At 43.1% G+C, this 15,174-nt stretch overlaps 1 protein-coding gene across 1 annotated transcript in view; it reads right to left on the reverse strand.

Moving 5' to 3' along the window:
- Window positions 1-543: 543 nt before the first annotated feature.
- GRIA3 (glutamate ionotropic receptor AMPA type subunit 3) overlaps window positions 544-15,174 on the reverse strand; it is a 115,146-nt gene continuing 100,515 nt past the window's right edge. Inside the window, exons 11-12 of the mRNA XM_038747703.1 lie at window positions 6,257-6,371; window positions 544-4,222 (exon numbers count right to left, since the gene is read on the reverse strand). Of these exons, the coding sequence (XP_038603631.1) occupies window positions 3,977-4,222; window positions 6,257-6,371 (361 nt within the window). The 3' untranslated portion in view covers window positions 544-3,976. The remainder of the gene's footprint in view (window positions 4,223-6,256; window positions 6,372-15,174) is intronic.

Genomic DNA, 15,174 nt, shown 5'->3' on the forward strand with positions numbered 1-15,174 from the left:
CCAGGCCTGTCCAGGGGAACTCTGTGCATTAGGCAAATAGGCAAGAAATGGTGAATCACATTGAGGAATTAGGGTGGCCACAGTCACTACTAGGATTTTTCTAAGGCATCAACTGAAGTTCCCTGGAAATTTTTTTTTGTTTTGGTGAGGGTGAATTTCTGAAAATAATAGACTGAACATACAGGTGAAGGATATGCGTACACTCAAATAGTAGTAGTATTTTTATGTTTAAGTTCTACCTTATCTCTGTGGCAACCAAAGGAGCATTTAAATCTTTATTTGGTCCCAATTTGCTCCAGAGTTTACATGGTCGGTTTGCTCCCTTCCTTTTTGGTCCATTTAGCCGGACTGACTTAGGACCAGTGCATTAGATAGGCCTGGGGTAAGGGGTGGAAGAGGTTGTTTTGCCCCCTTCCCTGGAGGTGACCCAACTGTTGCCTTTTGGGAGAAGGAAAACAAATGAGAAGGCATCCTAACCTGTCCCCTCATCCAGGTGAATCACAGACACTTAGTTAACACACAGACATGTTGTTTTCTTTACAGTTTTATTTACAAAATGTATTAAAACTCTTTGTACAACACCTCATTAAAATGAGGCCTGGTAATTTATGCCCACACATGCAGTTTATGCTTTTACAGCCATTAATTTGCTTGGCAATTTTTCTGTTCACTGAAGTGCAGTTCTAACGACAAAAGAAAAATATAGGAAAAAATCCTCAAGTAACTACTGCTGAACTCCCATAGCTTGAAGTTAGTAGCAGGACTTTGAAGCAACCAACACTTTTTTTTGTTTTTACATGCAAGTTTTTAAAAAATAACAAACCAATTACCAAACCTCTCCACCTCAGTGAAGTTTCCACTCTTAAAAATTGATTTGATTTGATAAACATACATTTCTCTTTATACAGCATCTAAGAAAAAATTTGATTTTTTTTAATACAACTTTTTAAATCGCACTGTTTTTGCTTCCCTCTGGGGAACTTTATAGCATTCAGAGCTGAAAATCACAGTTTGATGAAAAAAAAAGAACAACACAACAATTTTCTCTTGTTCAATATCATTTTTAAAAATTTGACCAGTTAATTTTTCGCTTATGAAATTATTTTTGGAATGGAAGTTTATCTATATTACACTTTTCCTTTGGAAGAAAGGTCAGATACACTGTGAGTAAACTAAGAGTCCAAGGGTCCTGCTTTCCAAATGAATTCTTGCTCATTATCATTTCTTTCTAGTGACTTCCCAATGCACATTATCAATGAGATAAGACTACTGAACTACAGAAAGCATAGGTTGTTATAGAAGAGGTAATTAGTATGCAAACACTTCCTTGACTTCTTCAAATTGTTTCCTACAGAATGCGGTTTCCTTTTTTTAAAAGATACAGTTTAAATAGTCTTCTGGCAGAGTTAAGGTGGAGGGACTGCCCATATTGGAGAACCTGGCAATGAGGAGTGCTGAGGACCTATGTTTAAGCGATAGAATTTGGAACACAGTTTAGTCTTTGCAAAATAGAAAAGGACACATGCATCTCTTCATGAGGAGTCTTGGAACTCCTGGCGAAAGCTGGTAGAACTAAAATAGTGAGAATAAATTTAGATCATGGAATTGCAGGGTGACACGGAAGGCTGGAGTTGAGACACTTTCCTGCTTTCTCTGTACATTTTCCAAGTAGAATGATCTGAGAAGCAGAGTGAAACACAGTGTTATCAGGCTGGCCGTGTCTATGAAGCACTTCACTCACCTCAATATTAAATAAGTGCAGTTATTTTTAATGAAAATATATAGTTGAGCAACAAAAATAAAGAGATGGACCTAAATCTTTGGCTTCTTTGAAAGCCTTTTTACACCTTGCAAATAAAGCACCCATAAGTATGCCTGATAAAGTGTCCTGTTAATGTGCTACACAGAGTAGCTTTACAGCTCAGTTCATCTCCCTACAGACTTGGGAGGGACCAACCTCTTTCCCAAGTCAGTTGTTTTTAAGCATCCACAGGAATTCTAATTTAGTCCATTTTGAGAAGTGTTTGAATGTCCTTTTCTCAATGTTAAATTCACCTTTTTCTGATATACGTTTTAATAACATGGAAGGATTTCAGGACTTCTAGAAAATTGCCACCAATTGGAACTACCAAAAACCTGTAGTCAGCAGATCCCCTAAGAATTGCCAGTCTGTATTCCCAGGCAAAGGGAGTCAGAGATTTATTTTTTTTAATCAAAAAGAGTGAATTATTTTTAGACTGGTTGGGGTACTTGCTGATTCTGACTTTTTTTTTTAAAGAACATGAAGTTCATAGACTGTGCAGTGGTATCAAAGGATGGCTTTTTGTTGAATTTTTTTTACAAGAATATTTTTTTCCCACATACTAGAATTTTGTATGTCCATTTTTTTTTTCAAGCAAAGCAAGAATATTTCAGTGATGGTTTGCATTGTTGTGAGTCTCAGAGTGTTCCATAAGGCACTGAAGGAGAAAGAAAATCAGTTTTTCCTATTAAAAGTTCATTGCACCATCAGCAATACATGTGTCATGCCCGACACCAAGGACAGCGTAAAACCGACTCGAGCAGAAGTAGCCAACGTTCTCAGCTGCTTCTCTTTCGACGTGCTTCCGACAGCGGGGGAATCTGCAAAACAAACAGGAAAGTTCAGGAAACTGTTCGATGAGGAATGACTAACTGGTGAGGATTGCCTCTACACTGGCCAAATGGATGATGTGCATTCTAGTACCTAAAGGATAATCTACTCTTTGTTGTGAACCTTAGAGTCAATATCTTGTGGCTATCCAAGGGCAGATTGAGCCAAGTCACTTAGCCTCTCCACAGGGAATTGGGTGATGGGGTATTGGAGCAACACCCAAAGGCTGGGAGGTCCAGGGAGAGCAGTTTTAAGAACTGAGAAAACCAAAAGCAGCAAGGGAGAATGCACGTTCTCATCTGAATGAAAAGGGCAGTATCTATTCTTACGACAGGGAGGGTGAGGGGAGGGAGAGAGACTGCTTCAGCTCTGTCCAATTGCTACCTGATTAAACTTCATTTCATGTCTCTGCTGAAGAGCTGATAGTTGGGGTGCTCATTGCCCCTGGTACTGCCTTGAAGTTGACCAAGGGCACCAGTTGTATGGGTCTTCTTTATTGGACAGTCTGGTTTTCAGCTGGTCTCTTTCCTGTCCGGTACAAATGCATACCAGATTCCTTAATGTCAAGGGTTTTGGTTTTTTTTTTTTCTTTTTACTTTCATCCCCAGGCCACCTTCTTTCTCAGCTTCTGCTGCTGAGGTTTACGGTTCAGGCATGGCACCCATGGTCATTTGGACTCCGGAGGGGGAACGCAGTGACTGTGGAGCAAGTGTGAGGGTTGGGGCCCTCTGGGAAAATTCTCTGTGCTTAGGTGAGATCAGCGAATGATGCATTCCTGATGTGATGCATGTGATGTCCAGTGTGTCTCAGTGTCTTGGATTCCCGAATGCCAACCGTGTCACTGTAGAGGTGACAGTACTGGCGCCTTGAAACCATTGTTCTTGATTAGTGTGCTGTTTTTCAGGGCTTTTTAGCCATCAGCCTCTCATTTAAAAAAAAAAAAGGGGGGGGCAAAATGGAAAGACTCATCCAACCTCTTGGAATTGCTCAACTACTTAAATGGCAAAGAATCATTCTGCTACAAATTTTATCATCAATTTCCACTCTACCATTAAAAAAACAGATTCAAATCTGATTTAGGGGAATAAAAGGCACAATTGAATTCTTCATTTAATGTAACACTACCTAGGGACTCTAGAAATCACTTTCCAGCTAAAAAAAAGCAGAGCCCTAGTGTTTTGCTAAAATCTAATCACATACACCATTGAATATATAAAAATGTCCCAGAGTACGAGCTATCACAGTCACAGTCGCACAAGCGCTATCACTGGGGTAAAAATAAAAAAAGGAAGGAATCAATAGGCAAAAATGAGCTGATTAGCTTACTCAACCTTAGCCGTACCCCTAGATTTTAACACTTTCTGTTCCATAAACGTTGTAGCCTTCTCTGTAAGTAGCGTAATTCTGGGTATTGGTAGCAGGAGCAGGCTTAAAGTTTTGTGTGTTCTTTGTGAGTTTCATTCGTTTGGACTCTGCCCGTGACTTGTAACAGAATTCTATCAAAGCAACCATCATGGCAAGCCCCAGGCCTCCAACAAGTATATAGAATACTCCCGCCACATTGCTCAGGCTCAGAGCACTTGTCTTGTCCTAAGAGAGATGAACAATTTGGTTAGTTCTTGTGCAAAAACAAAGGCAGCAGGAGAGTCAATAACACTATGTAACAGTACAGGACTGTCCTAATTGTAAATAACTCAGTACACAGGTCTCCGCTAAGCTCTCTTTCTCATTCTGGAACTTGAAGCCCCCTTTTGCTCCCTGACCCTCCCAAATCATTCAGTTCAGAGGCAACAGGCGAGAGTATTAAGATGATGTGACCCGGGACCTTCTTTTTTCAGGTTTATTTTTCAGGGCTACTTCCTCCTTCCCGGAGTCCTGGGTGAGAGTTGGTAGCTAAGAATGTGTCATAGCACAAAATTGTTGAGCAAGCCAACTCTTAAAGCTGGCTTAGATCTGCAGCAAAAAGAGATTGCTCAATCACATCTTCCAAGAATTCAGTGCAATTTAGAGGCTTATTTGTATTTGAGGAAGACTGTACAAATCAAGTAGGCTTTCCAGGCTGACAATGGGAGGGAAAGGAATTTTTTTTTTTTGTCATAATCCTCAGTGAATGTAGTAATTATTTCTTTCATGCTAAACTTCTCAGGTTTTTACTTAGTTTTTAATTTTTTTTTAAATCTCTGAAGAAGACGGTCAGTTACTTTCAAGTCAAACTATGCAGGCCTGACTCAGCTGTCTGGGAAGTGAGAAAGCAAAGTAATTGGCTGCTGAATAATGGAAGACTGCAGTCATAGTCCCACCTTTAAGGTAGGACATGCAGGGAGAAGAATAAAAGTCTTTCACTAAAAAGGACGAGTTTTGTAATTGGCCTAAGAGAATATCAGAACCATTTTGCTGCTGAATTGAATTGTGCACACAGAAATATTGCCAGTGAAGCATAGCCCTTGTTTCAGCGGGAGCTCAAGAGCTAAGAATTCATTGCTGGTAGGAGCATTCGTACGCAGAGGCGTAGTACTTCAAACTTTTAGCTGAAAAAAAAATTGAAACTGGAAGGAACATCCTTCCACCCCCCTGTGCCTTTTCCTTTTAGGACCAAGTCCCATCACCTCATCCCACATTCAGAAGCCAATTGGAGTGGCTTGCAGAACTAATGGGAGATTAAGTTTGACAGAACACCTGCTGCTAAATAGAACACTTCCCTGCCACAGGAGATAGATAATCTCTGTTCCATAGTCTAGCAGATAGTACTCACCCAGATCAATAACAACTTCTATTAGGTTATTTGTTTTTAAAAAAGTTGTCGGTATCACTTATTTAATTTCTCCTGGTGCATGGGCAGAAATTTTATCTTAGGTAAATTTGCAAAGCTACTTAGCAAATTGAGAAGTGTTTCATTACATGTAAAATATCTGTCATTTCATTTTTGAAAATGTGTTTCAAGTTTCTTGAAGAAAGAAATGCCTCTTGACATTACAGTCTCAGTGGTAGCAACCGTAATCCCAAGGACCACAATTGCTGAATTCAGGTGTGGGATTCGTTTATGCAGTAGCAAAATGGTTCAAAGCAGAGAAAAGAAGGAATGTCTGAAATTCACAAGGTGAATTAACTGCGATGCAATATTAATTAAAGCGAAAACCGCAGTCCAGTGGAAAGTTTAACTTTCTTGGGGTGTGTGAGGGAGGAGTGTTTCGTGATCAGTATTATGATCTGCTTCTGGCATATCCTTAAACAGACATACGGTTGTGTTCAGAAATTTGAATTACAATGTGGTCTTAGAGAAATATGACTTCAGGGAGCTGGTAACACAATCAATAACTGGACTAAGTAAATGTACCCTCTGGGATGAGGCTGGGAATTTTTGCTTACAGAGACCAGGCTAGACAGATGCCGCTTTCTCTTTTCACCAGCACAATATCTGAAGAGCCAAAAGGTATTTTCAACTAAAGTGGGTGATGCTGTAAGAGAGGAAATGCTTGTCGTAGTTGGGTTGTCTTTTTTCCCTACTCTCCGCTCGAACCATCAAAATGTCAAACGTCAAGGTTTCTGAAAGCCATTTTGGGTATGAACAAACAGTGGGTCAAAATGGGATTGCTAATCAGTACGAAAAGACCTTCAGCGACTGACCTTACTTCCGGAGTCCTTGGCACCACATTCACCCTTATCGTACCACCATTTGTTTTTCAGCTTGTCTAAGATGCCTTGTTCACTGAGTTTCAATACTGCAAGGTTTACGGGAGTTCTTCACGTGGGAAATAACATAAATAACATTATATTATGTTATTTTATGTTATTCAAGCTTTAAACGACTTTAAAACTATACAAAGCGATAAAGCAGGGGTCCTGGCCACAGAGTAATTACACTGCAGGCAACCTGATCATCACTGTAAGTTAACGCTAGAGCAACACTACATTACCAGGACCTGCCCATATCGCTTTGAGTAATCGGCACACACTGTTAAATACGATGATTGGAAAAAAAAAAACAAAACATCAAAAGCAGCTCTTGGGTCTCCCCTCTCGGTGCAATCATTTGGCAGCTCTTGGAAGCTTTGGGGTGGTGGGTCAAGTTTGGTCTAACAGGGTGTCTTGTTGTACTACCAGACAGAAAGCGTGGTGTTTTGGCCACACGGTATCGACGGAGAGGCGGAATGGAATAGGGTCTTGGGCTCTAAGGCCATAGGCATAGAAACTGAGTTGCTTCCTCACCCTTTATTTAGGAAGTGCTGTTGCTGATAGGCGATACCCCCTCTCTCCACCCCTCCCCTCCCGAGACACAGATGTACAGGTGGAACTGAAGTTCTTTCCCAGCTAAGGAGGCATGCATCTAAGCTGAAAAAGAGAAGCAGTACATTCCTTCGTCCTCAAGATCAGACTGGGCGACGGGTCTCGGTTAAACTTTTAGCATGGTTTACCGTTCACTCCTTCTGTCATGTGAGCGTGGCATTAGCTTAATAACAGGAATCTTTCTGTCTTTACCGTACTGACACGATCTGACTCCTCAGCCAGCTCAGTCTCAAGGGTTTCAGAAGACACCATCAGCACGGGGAACCCTCGAAGCCATTCACCCTACGACGCCCTTTCCCAGTGGACTGACTATGCAAGGCTCATCCCACCCCCTCTGAAGTCCATAGACCTGGGCCTACCTCTGCCTGCCCTGACCCCCACTCCCCAGCCGAGGCTCCCTTTTCTATTCCTCTAGCCGATATCCTTTAACTGATTGCATTTTTTGACAGCTCCTCTACTGTTGGTTTATCTAGGGGCTCTCATTGCTTCTGCTCCTGCTGTCATCCCAGCCATTTTTAGGGCTGGTGGTCTCCGTCTCCCAGGGCTGTGAAGCCAGGCGGTCTGGGCTGGGCAAAGTGGGATGTGGACAGAGAGGGTAGTGGTTTGGGAGCAGAGAGGGCAGGGGCGAAGCCTTCTCGGTAGTCTGCTTTTCCTGTTCTGCCTCAGACCATCTCCCCCGCACACCCTCCCTGTCCCCATCTCACTCCTGCCTAGCCTGGGCTCCTGGTTTTGCAGCCCCCAGGGGACCACCAGTGTGGCAGTGACCTTGGGGTCTGTGGAGGCAGCAGGAGGAAGGCTACCCAGGAGAACTCTGCTGCATAGGAGCTATTGTAAAACAAAGCAAAGTATCAATTAAAAAAGAGTAGAACATTAGGGAAGGTGGGTTGGGGAGTATGAGGAGGAGGGTTGGCTGGAGAGCCGAGAGAACTGTGAATGGCTGGACTTGAGGGTGGTGGACAGGAGCATGGTGAGTGGTTATTATTATTATTTTATAATCTTTATTACTACTGCTACTACTACTAATAATAATCGTGATATTTAAGCAGTTAATAGTGCCAAGCACATATTAAGCCCTAGAGTAGATACAAGATTATCAGGGCTCACAGGGGGCTCCCAGTCCAAGTAAGAGGGAGAACAGGCATTGAATCTTCATTTTGTCGATGAAAGAACTGAAGCACAGAGAGGTTATGTGACCTGACTAATGACACATAGCAGGTAATCAATCAATCATACTTATGGAGCGCTTGCACTGTGCAGAACACTGTCCTGAGCACTTGGGAGAATACAATATAGCAGAAACATTCCCTGCCCATAATGACCTTACAGTCTAGAGGTAAGTGGTTGAGCTGGGATTAGAACCCGGATCCTCTAATCTCAGGCCCGTGCTTTTTCCACTAGGCCGTGCTCCTTCCCATAACCCTGGAGAGGGCAGGGTTACGTTCCTTCCCAATTGCAAAAGTAGAAATTTGAGAGGCGATCACTTGAGAGGAAATAAGTTTCTGTGAGCTGACTTGGAACTTTTGCAGATAGTATTCTGTGTTGTCCTTCAGTGCAGGGGTTAGTCTCTGACACAGTCTTCTCCTTTTGGGATAGGAAAGGGTCTGATCCTACGATCCTTTAGCTACCCCAGTGCTTTTGGGGAACCATTCCCCTCCCATTCCCCCGCCCCCCCACTCCATCCTCCCAACATGAGACTGACTTGCATGAGTCTCCTGTTCGTCACAGGAGTCTGTCACTAGTTGATTGTTCTGTTCTGCTAGATTGTAAACTCCTTGAGTGAGGCATCGTATCGACTGACTCTATTGAACTCTCCCAAGCTTTTAGAGCAGTGTTCTGCATACAGTAGGTGCTCAATGAATACTTCTGATTGATTGAATGCTCTCTGGAGCTGCTAGCAGATCTGTACTAGCCCTTCTTTCTCCTGCCAACCAACCTGCCTGGGGCCTGGAGCTGGCAGAGCAGCAGTGGGGGTGGAGGTGGGAGCCTGACATTAGAAGGACAAGAAGTGGTGAAATGCATTCTGTCCAGCAGATGGGCATGCAGGCACCAGGCTTCAGTGCATTTTATCCCTTACAGAATAACTTGCTTCTTAAGCTTTGGGAAGTTGGGGATGATACTAAAAATGGAGGGGGATGGGTAATCAGATCCAGAAAGATATTTCTGCATGTGCACCTTCAGCTGGAATCTCTGAGTCTTACTTTGACTTTGAAGATTTCTTTGTCTTGTACAAAATATTTTGAGGGAACCTGTTTGAATGGGGAAAGAAGATGATGTTAAACTATAGTGCCTTGGAACCAGATATCCATAAGGGAGATGGAAAAGCTCAACTTGAAAAGAATGTAGGGAAAACTAAAGTGTGCATGGTCCTGCCCCCTACTCTCATCACCCCCATCATCCCAATTTTGTTGCGTATATTCCTAGATAGGATTAGCATTTTGCCTCTCTTTCTCCTGGGGCATAATCTGGGTCCCCAGTAGAGCTTTTCAGGCAGCCAAAGTGAATTCTATTTGGCTTTACCCTCTAATCAGGGTTAGAGGAAGGTGGGAATAGAACATAAGTTGTTATTATTATTATTATTATTATTATTGTTATAATATTTGTTAAGCCCTTACTGTGTGTCAAGAACTGCTCTAAGGACTGGGGTAGATAGAAGTTAAGGGGCCAGGGGCCTCACAGTCTAAGTACGAGGGGGAGCTGCTATTTAATCCCCATTTCACAGTTGGGGAAGCTGAGGCTCAGAGAAATTAAGTGACTTCCCCAAGGTCACACAGCAAGCAATTGGTCGAGCCAGGATTGGAACCCATGTCCTCTGGCTCCAAGCTGTGCTCTTTCCACTAGGCCACACTGCTTTTCTAGATGAGTGACCCTTCTGGTTCTTGTGCAGGTGGAACCCTTTGAGAAATAGCCAGGGAGACACGAAGGTCATGGGGCCTCTTCTGCCTCAGAGTAGGCCATGGCAGCCCAGGTCTGAGCACCACTAGGAAGCTTTGGGAGCTGGGAGGGGATCGGGAATCATGCGTCACTATCTCAGGCCCCGGATCCCACTTTGCCTCCTAGGAGGAATCATGTTTTGGGCTGGAGCAGTTTGCAAAAGTGGTAGCAGCAGCAGCACAGAGCGCAGGGCTTCCTCCAGCTCCTAGGGACTACTTCATCCCAGTTTGGTGAGGGAGGGGAATGTAATAATAATGGTTTTTATTAAGCATTTACACTGCAAGTGCCGATGGAGATCGAAGATAAGCCAGTCAGCCACAGAGTCCTGGCCCACATGGGCCTCTCGGCCTACGAGGGATTACAGCTGTTTAATCCCCGTCATACACATGAGGAAACTGAGGCCCACAGTGACTTGCCCAAGATCACAAAGCCGGCCAGGGGCCGAGCCAGGACTAGAACCCGTGTTTCCTAACTCCCAGGCTCCACGTTCTTTCCATTCACACCTGCTGCCTCCAAGTTGGGTCCTTCAGGAAAAGGGAAGCCCCATCCTCCACTGTCTCAGACCCCTTTAGGAGGTGTCAAGGTTTCAGCTTCAATTCCCAGCTCACTTGACACCAGGACAACCCACTTCTTGCAGGAACTCTGGAGTGGACTTGGGTGGCAGCAGTGCAGAGCTGGGGTTGGACTCACTGCATGATGGTGTCACAGCACAATAACCCCCTGGACCCTCAATAAACTCTGGGGAACTCTGCCCTTTGACCCTATGCGCCTCAGGGTCAGCCAGGTTTTTCTAGTCCTGGCATTTGTAAGGGAGCGTGCTTTATTTTGTGGTGATAGAGAAATGTCAGCAAAGAAGCTACGGTGTCTTCACCATGGGAGAGGAGTTATCTAGAGCCCACCACTCAAAAGTGAGAGATCGCTAAGTTATGTGAGGGCGTGGAAGCCTATTACTTGATGTCTGGTTCCTCAGTCTCCACAGCTGTAAATCGGGGATAATAAATATAGGTAAAACATGATGACCTCCTCAGATGAAGTCATGCAGGCTCATATCTAAAAGACTCAGAAAAATCCTTAAGGCATTTAGGCACCAGCTTAAAGGCCTTAGTTCTTTAGATAAGCTGAAAAACAATCTACTTCTCTTGGAGATTTTACTCTTGAAAAAAGAAAATCCACAGTGCTTAGATCTGGAAATGAACCCAAACTGTTTCAAACTGAGGGGAAAAAATACATTTCAAGAAACTGTTCAACCAAAAAACCATACAAGCTGTAATCAGCAGGCACAGATACGATACTTCATAAGTTTAGGATGACAGCCAAACAGGAAAAACTAAGAGGAAAAATTCAGAGCTTCTTGGGTTATGACTGGGGCTGAAAATCCTCATAAAGCTGGTGGTCAAAGAAACTGTTTTTCTACTTCCATGGCATGGCAGCTGATCTCATTTAGGATAGTGCCTAGCAACATGTATCATAATTCAGCATCTCAGCTAATTACCTATCCATTACAGCACCCCGACCCCCACTTTACAGTTGAAAAACGGAAGCACAATGAGATTTAGTGACTTGTTTCAGTTTACCCCGTACGTCCTTTGGAAGAGATTCAGTAGTCAGTCTACCCTATACTCCATCCTTCAGATTTCTCTAGCTATGTCCCAAACTCCCATTTGTTTCCATTTTGTATGCTTATACCAAGTATCTTTAGGGATCACTCTAATCTAATTAGTTCTCAATTTAGGAAGGATACCTTTATAATTTTCCCAGCTGGAGACCGTTCCTATAGTGTAACAGTGTTCTCCAGAGGCTTACCATCTTTACTGTTTCAGGGCAGTTATGCAAGCAAACCCTTTATCGGCAACTGATAGAAAACATGGGTGATATGTATCATTTTTGTACTGTCAAAGTGTGGTAAAATGTTCAGCAAAAAAGGTCAAGTGCTTGTCAAGAAAATTCTATTGGCGTTGTCTCCTAGATATGGTTGCTGTAGAATTTGTACAGAAGTAAAATCCCTGGCAGAAAACAAAGGAAGAGACTTTGGCCTTTTATTTGAATTTGATTTACCTTATTTGAATAGGGATTATTATCCCTATTATTATTATTAGGGATTATCTCACCATTAACAAATTGGTGAGAAACCACCAAGTAAGGTATCTACAAAATCGTGCTGTCATGAAAAGAAACTGTTTCAGGTAGAAATTTAGTCTAGAAACAGATCACCAACATTTCCTACAGCACTGTGATATCATGGAGTGATTAAATTCTGCCAGTTCAGGTCTCACTCTTGATTCAGCTTGGCAGGCAATTTTATTTTTCCATTTCAAGTTGTCCTGGGCCCTCATGTGAGGAAACATGATGGCAGTTGGGAAAGTATCAGTTCTACACCTAATGTTTGCACAACTCAGGCCATTTGCCCATTCAGCTACAGCATAAGATAATAATAATAATAATTTTGGTTTTTGTTACACGCTTACTATGTGCCAAGCACTATCCTAAGCAATGGGGTAGATGCAAGATAATCAGGTCTATGTGAGGCTTATGGTTGAATTATGAGGGAGAGCATTTATTGGATCCCCATTTCAGTAGATGAGGGAACTATGGTACATGGGGCTCCCAGTTTTCATCCCCATTTTACGGATGAGGTCTCTGTGGCCCAGAGAAGTGACGTGACTGCCCAGAGTCACACAGCAGTGATGTGGCAGTATCAGAATTAGAACCCGGGTCCTCTGACTGACAGGCTCATGCTCTTTCCGCTAGGCCGTGCTGCTTCTCTAAGATCGTAACCGCTACCCTTACAAGTGAGAGAACTTGTGAGCTATATGTAAGTATGTGTGAGAAGGAGAGAGATCCGAGAAGGAGCTTTAAAAGAAATATGGGAGCCAGGATGGCCCATTAGAACATTCTAACAAAAAGCAGATTTCATTTCCTCTCTTACCATCCCGGTACCAGCAGTAGGAAAGTGTTTAATGTTCAGAAGACCGATGTTCGAAGAGCTGATGAGTTGAAATTTAGTATGGATTAAATTGGCAGGAGGTTTTTCCTACTGTAATACCACTTGACATGGGGTGCTTTTCTCTGAGTTAGCATTGTACAAACATTCAAAACCTCATCCTCATTAGAGCTGAGAGTAATATGCTATTACTTTATGCTGGCTATAAAACTCTCAAACCCTTTCAGAAAAGCCAGTATCCTCTTGCCTCTTTATCCCTTACATCTGGAGATACTATCCTGTGGCTGACGATGTCAGGGTCAGCAAAAGGAGACAGAAATCCATGGGCAGATAATTTAGCAGGTCAATGATATGGTTAGTAAGCTCACAGAGAAACAGCATGACCTAGTGGGTAGCGCACGGGCCTCAGAGTCAGAAGGGTCTGAGTTCTAATCCCGGCTTTGCCACTCGTCTGCTTTGTGAGCTTGGGCAAGTCACTTGTCTTCTCTGTGTCTCAGAGACCTCATCCATAAAATGGGGATGAAGACTGTGAGCCCCAGGTGAGACATGGACTTTATCCAACCTGATTATCTTCTATCTACCCCATTGCTTAGTACAGTGCCTGGCACGTAGAAGCACTTAACAAATAACATAAAAAATGTCATACCAACTTTATTGCAGGGGCGATGGTAGTCAGGACTGATCTGATTCAGTAACTGTGCTTTTCCTCATATGTACTATTCTTTATTATGAATGTAATGATTTTGGTGATCTGATGCTACAGACCATGAGATTCATGCAAGGACTGAAAAGAAAATTTAGGAACAAGTGGTTTTCCTCTCTTCTTAATTTCTTTCTGTTGAAAGCTATTAGCTAGTTGTGGGCAGGTAACTTAGTTGTGACCTCCCAAGTGCTCAGTACAGTGCTCTAAACACAGTAAGTGCTCAATAAATACCATTGATTGATTGGTTGAAGTCCTTTTTGCAGCCTCAAGTCAGAAGCCTCCTTACCTGTTAATGTTTCCTCCTTATAAATGTTTACCCCCTTCCTGACATTTCTCTTCAAACATCTCCATTAACATTTTTTTCCTCCATGTCCCTCCTCTGTTCACTCTCTGAGGAATTAACCATGAAAGTGACCTCTCTGAGGGATAATTGCCCCATCCTCACCCCCCAGCTCATGTCATCCCATTACCCATTAAAAGTCGTGTTGTTTAGTTCATTCCTAACTCTCGTTTTTATAATTTGCATTTATATTCTTTCCCTATTTTTCCTATCACGTTTGGCACTATGACTGTCTCTGTCCCCCATTAGACTGAATGTTTTCTGAGGACAGCATACTTTTATCTACAGCTGTCTCTCCCCAAGAGCCCAGTACAGATCTCTGCATTCAGTTGGCCCATTAAAGCTGATCATAGCAGAGCCTGGAAAGATAAATGACTTCTTGAAGGTGGCAGAAAGATTAAGAGCATGCAGATAGGGTAGTAACCCAGCTCATCACAAGGATACAAGCAAGCTAGCAGGAGAAAGGAGCAGTATGAGGTGGATATTATTACCTGAAACTCAAGAAGGAATTCAACTCACAATGCCCCCAGGGCCAACCATAATGGCTCTTCACATTTGGGTTTTCCCACCTGGCTGATGGTTTGTCACTGAGAGGCCTGTGGTGTGGAAGGCAGCTGACTACTGTTTTTTTGCTCCTTCCTTGTAATACCTCATGTGGTAGGATAAGGAGAGTTTGCGTAGGAGATCTTTGGGGTTGGGGTTTTAATTGGATGAATCAAAACTGTAGGCAAAGAATCAAGCACCCTTAAGAAGGCTATTTAAAAACGTCTGTAAACACCAATGACATATTTTGGATTTAAAATCTTTCTTGTTTGGCAGATTATGATTTACAGCTGGAGCGGTGAGTGAGGACTCCTGGGTTCTCCTGGATTCACTGGACGAGGTCAGTTGCAATTTTGGAAAGGAATTTTCTGCTGGAAAACTTCTCTTTTTGACAAAATCTGCCTAGGGCAACTAACATTTGGTTCTAAGCATGATTGTTATGGACACTGTGCAGACAAAGCTATGCTTTGGGGTCCTGAGACAATAGTCCCATCTTGGAGACCATTCCAGGAACTCCCAGGTCAGGATGGGAGTTGCCATCAAGGAATCATGCCTGGCTTCTCCAATTCTCTGCTCAGTCCCTCCTTCTCTTCCTAATCCCCAGTGCCTCACTGGAAAGCCTCAGGATAGTTCTTATGATTCAGAAAGACTCACAGTGAGGTCTCAGGACCAGCACAGAGCTGCCGCCACCCCAGGGCCGCAAATGTCAATCAGCAGATTCCCAAGTCAGTCCAAGGACTTGGTAAGTTTTAATCCTACAGAAAAAAACATCCCTGTTCTTAAGGACCTTAAGCTGTCTT

The sequence above is a fragment of the Tachyglossus aculeatus genome, chromosome 6, assembly GCF_015852505.1.
Source record: "Tachyglossus aculeatus isolate mTacAcu1 chromosome 6, mTacAcu1.pri, whole genome shotgun sequence".
Taxonomy (NCBI): domain Eukaryota; kingdom Metazoa; phylum Chordata; class Mammalia; order Monotremata; family Tachyglossidae; genus Tachyglossus; species Tachyglossus aculeatus.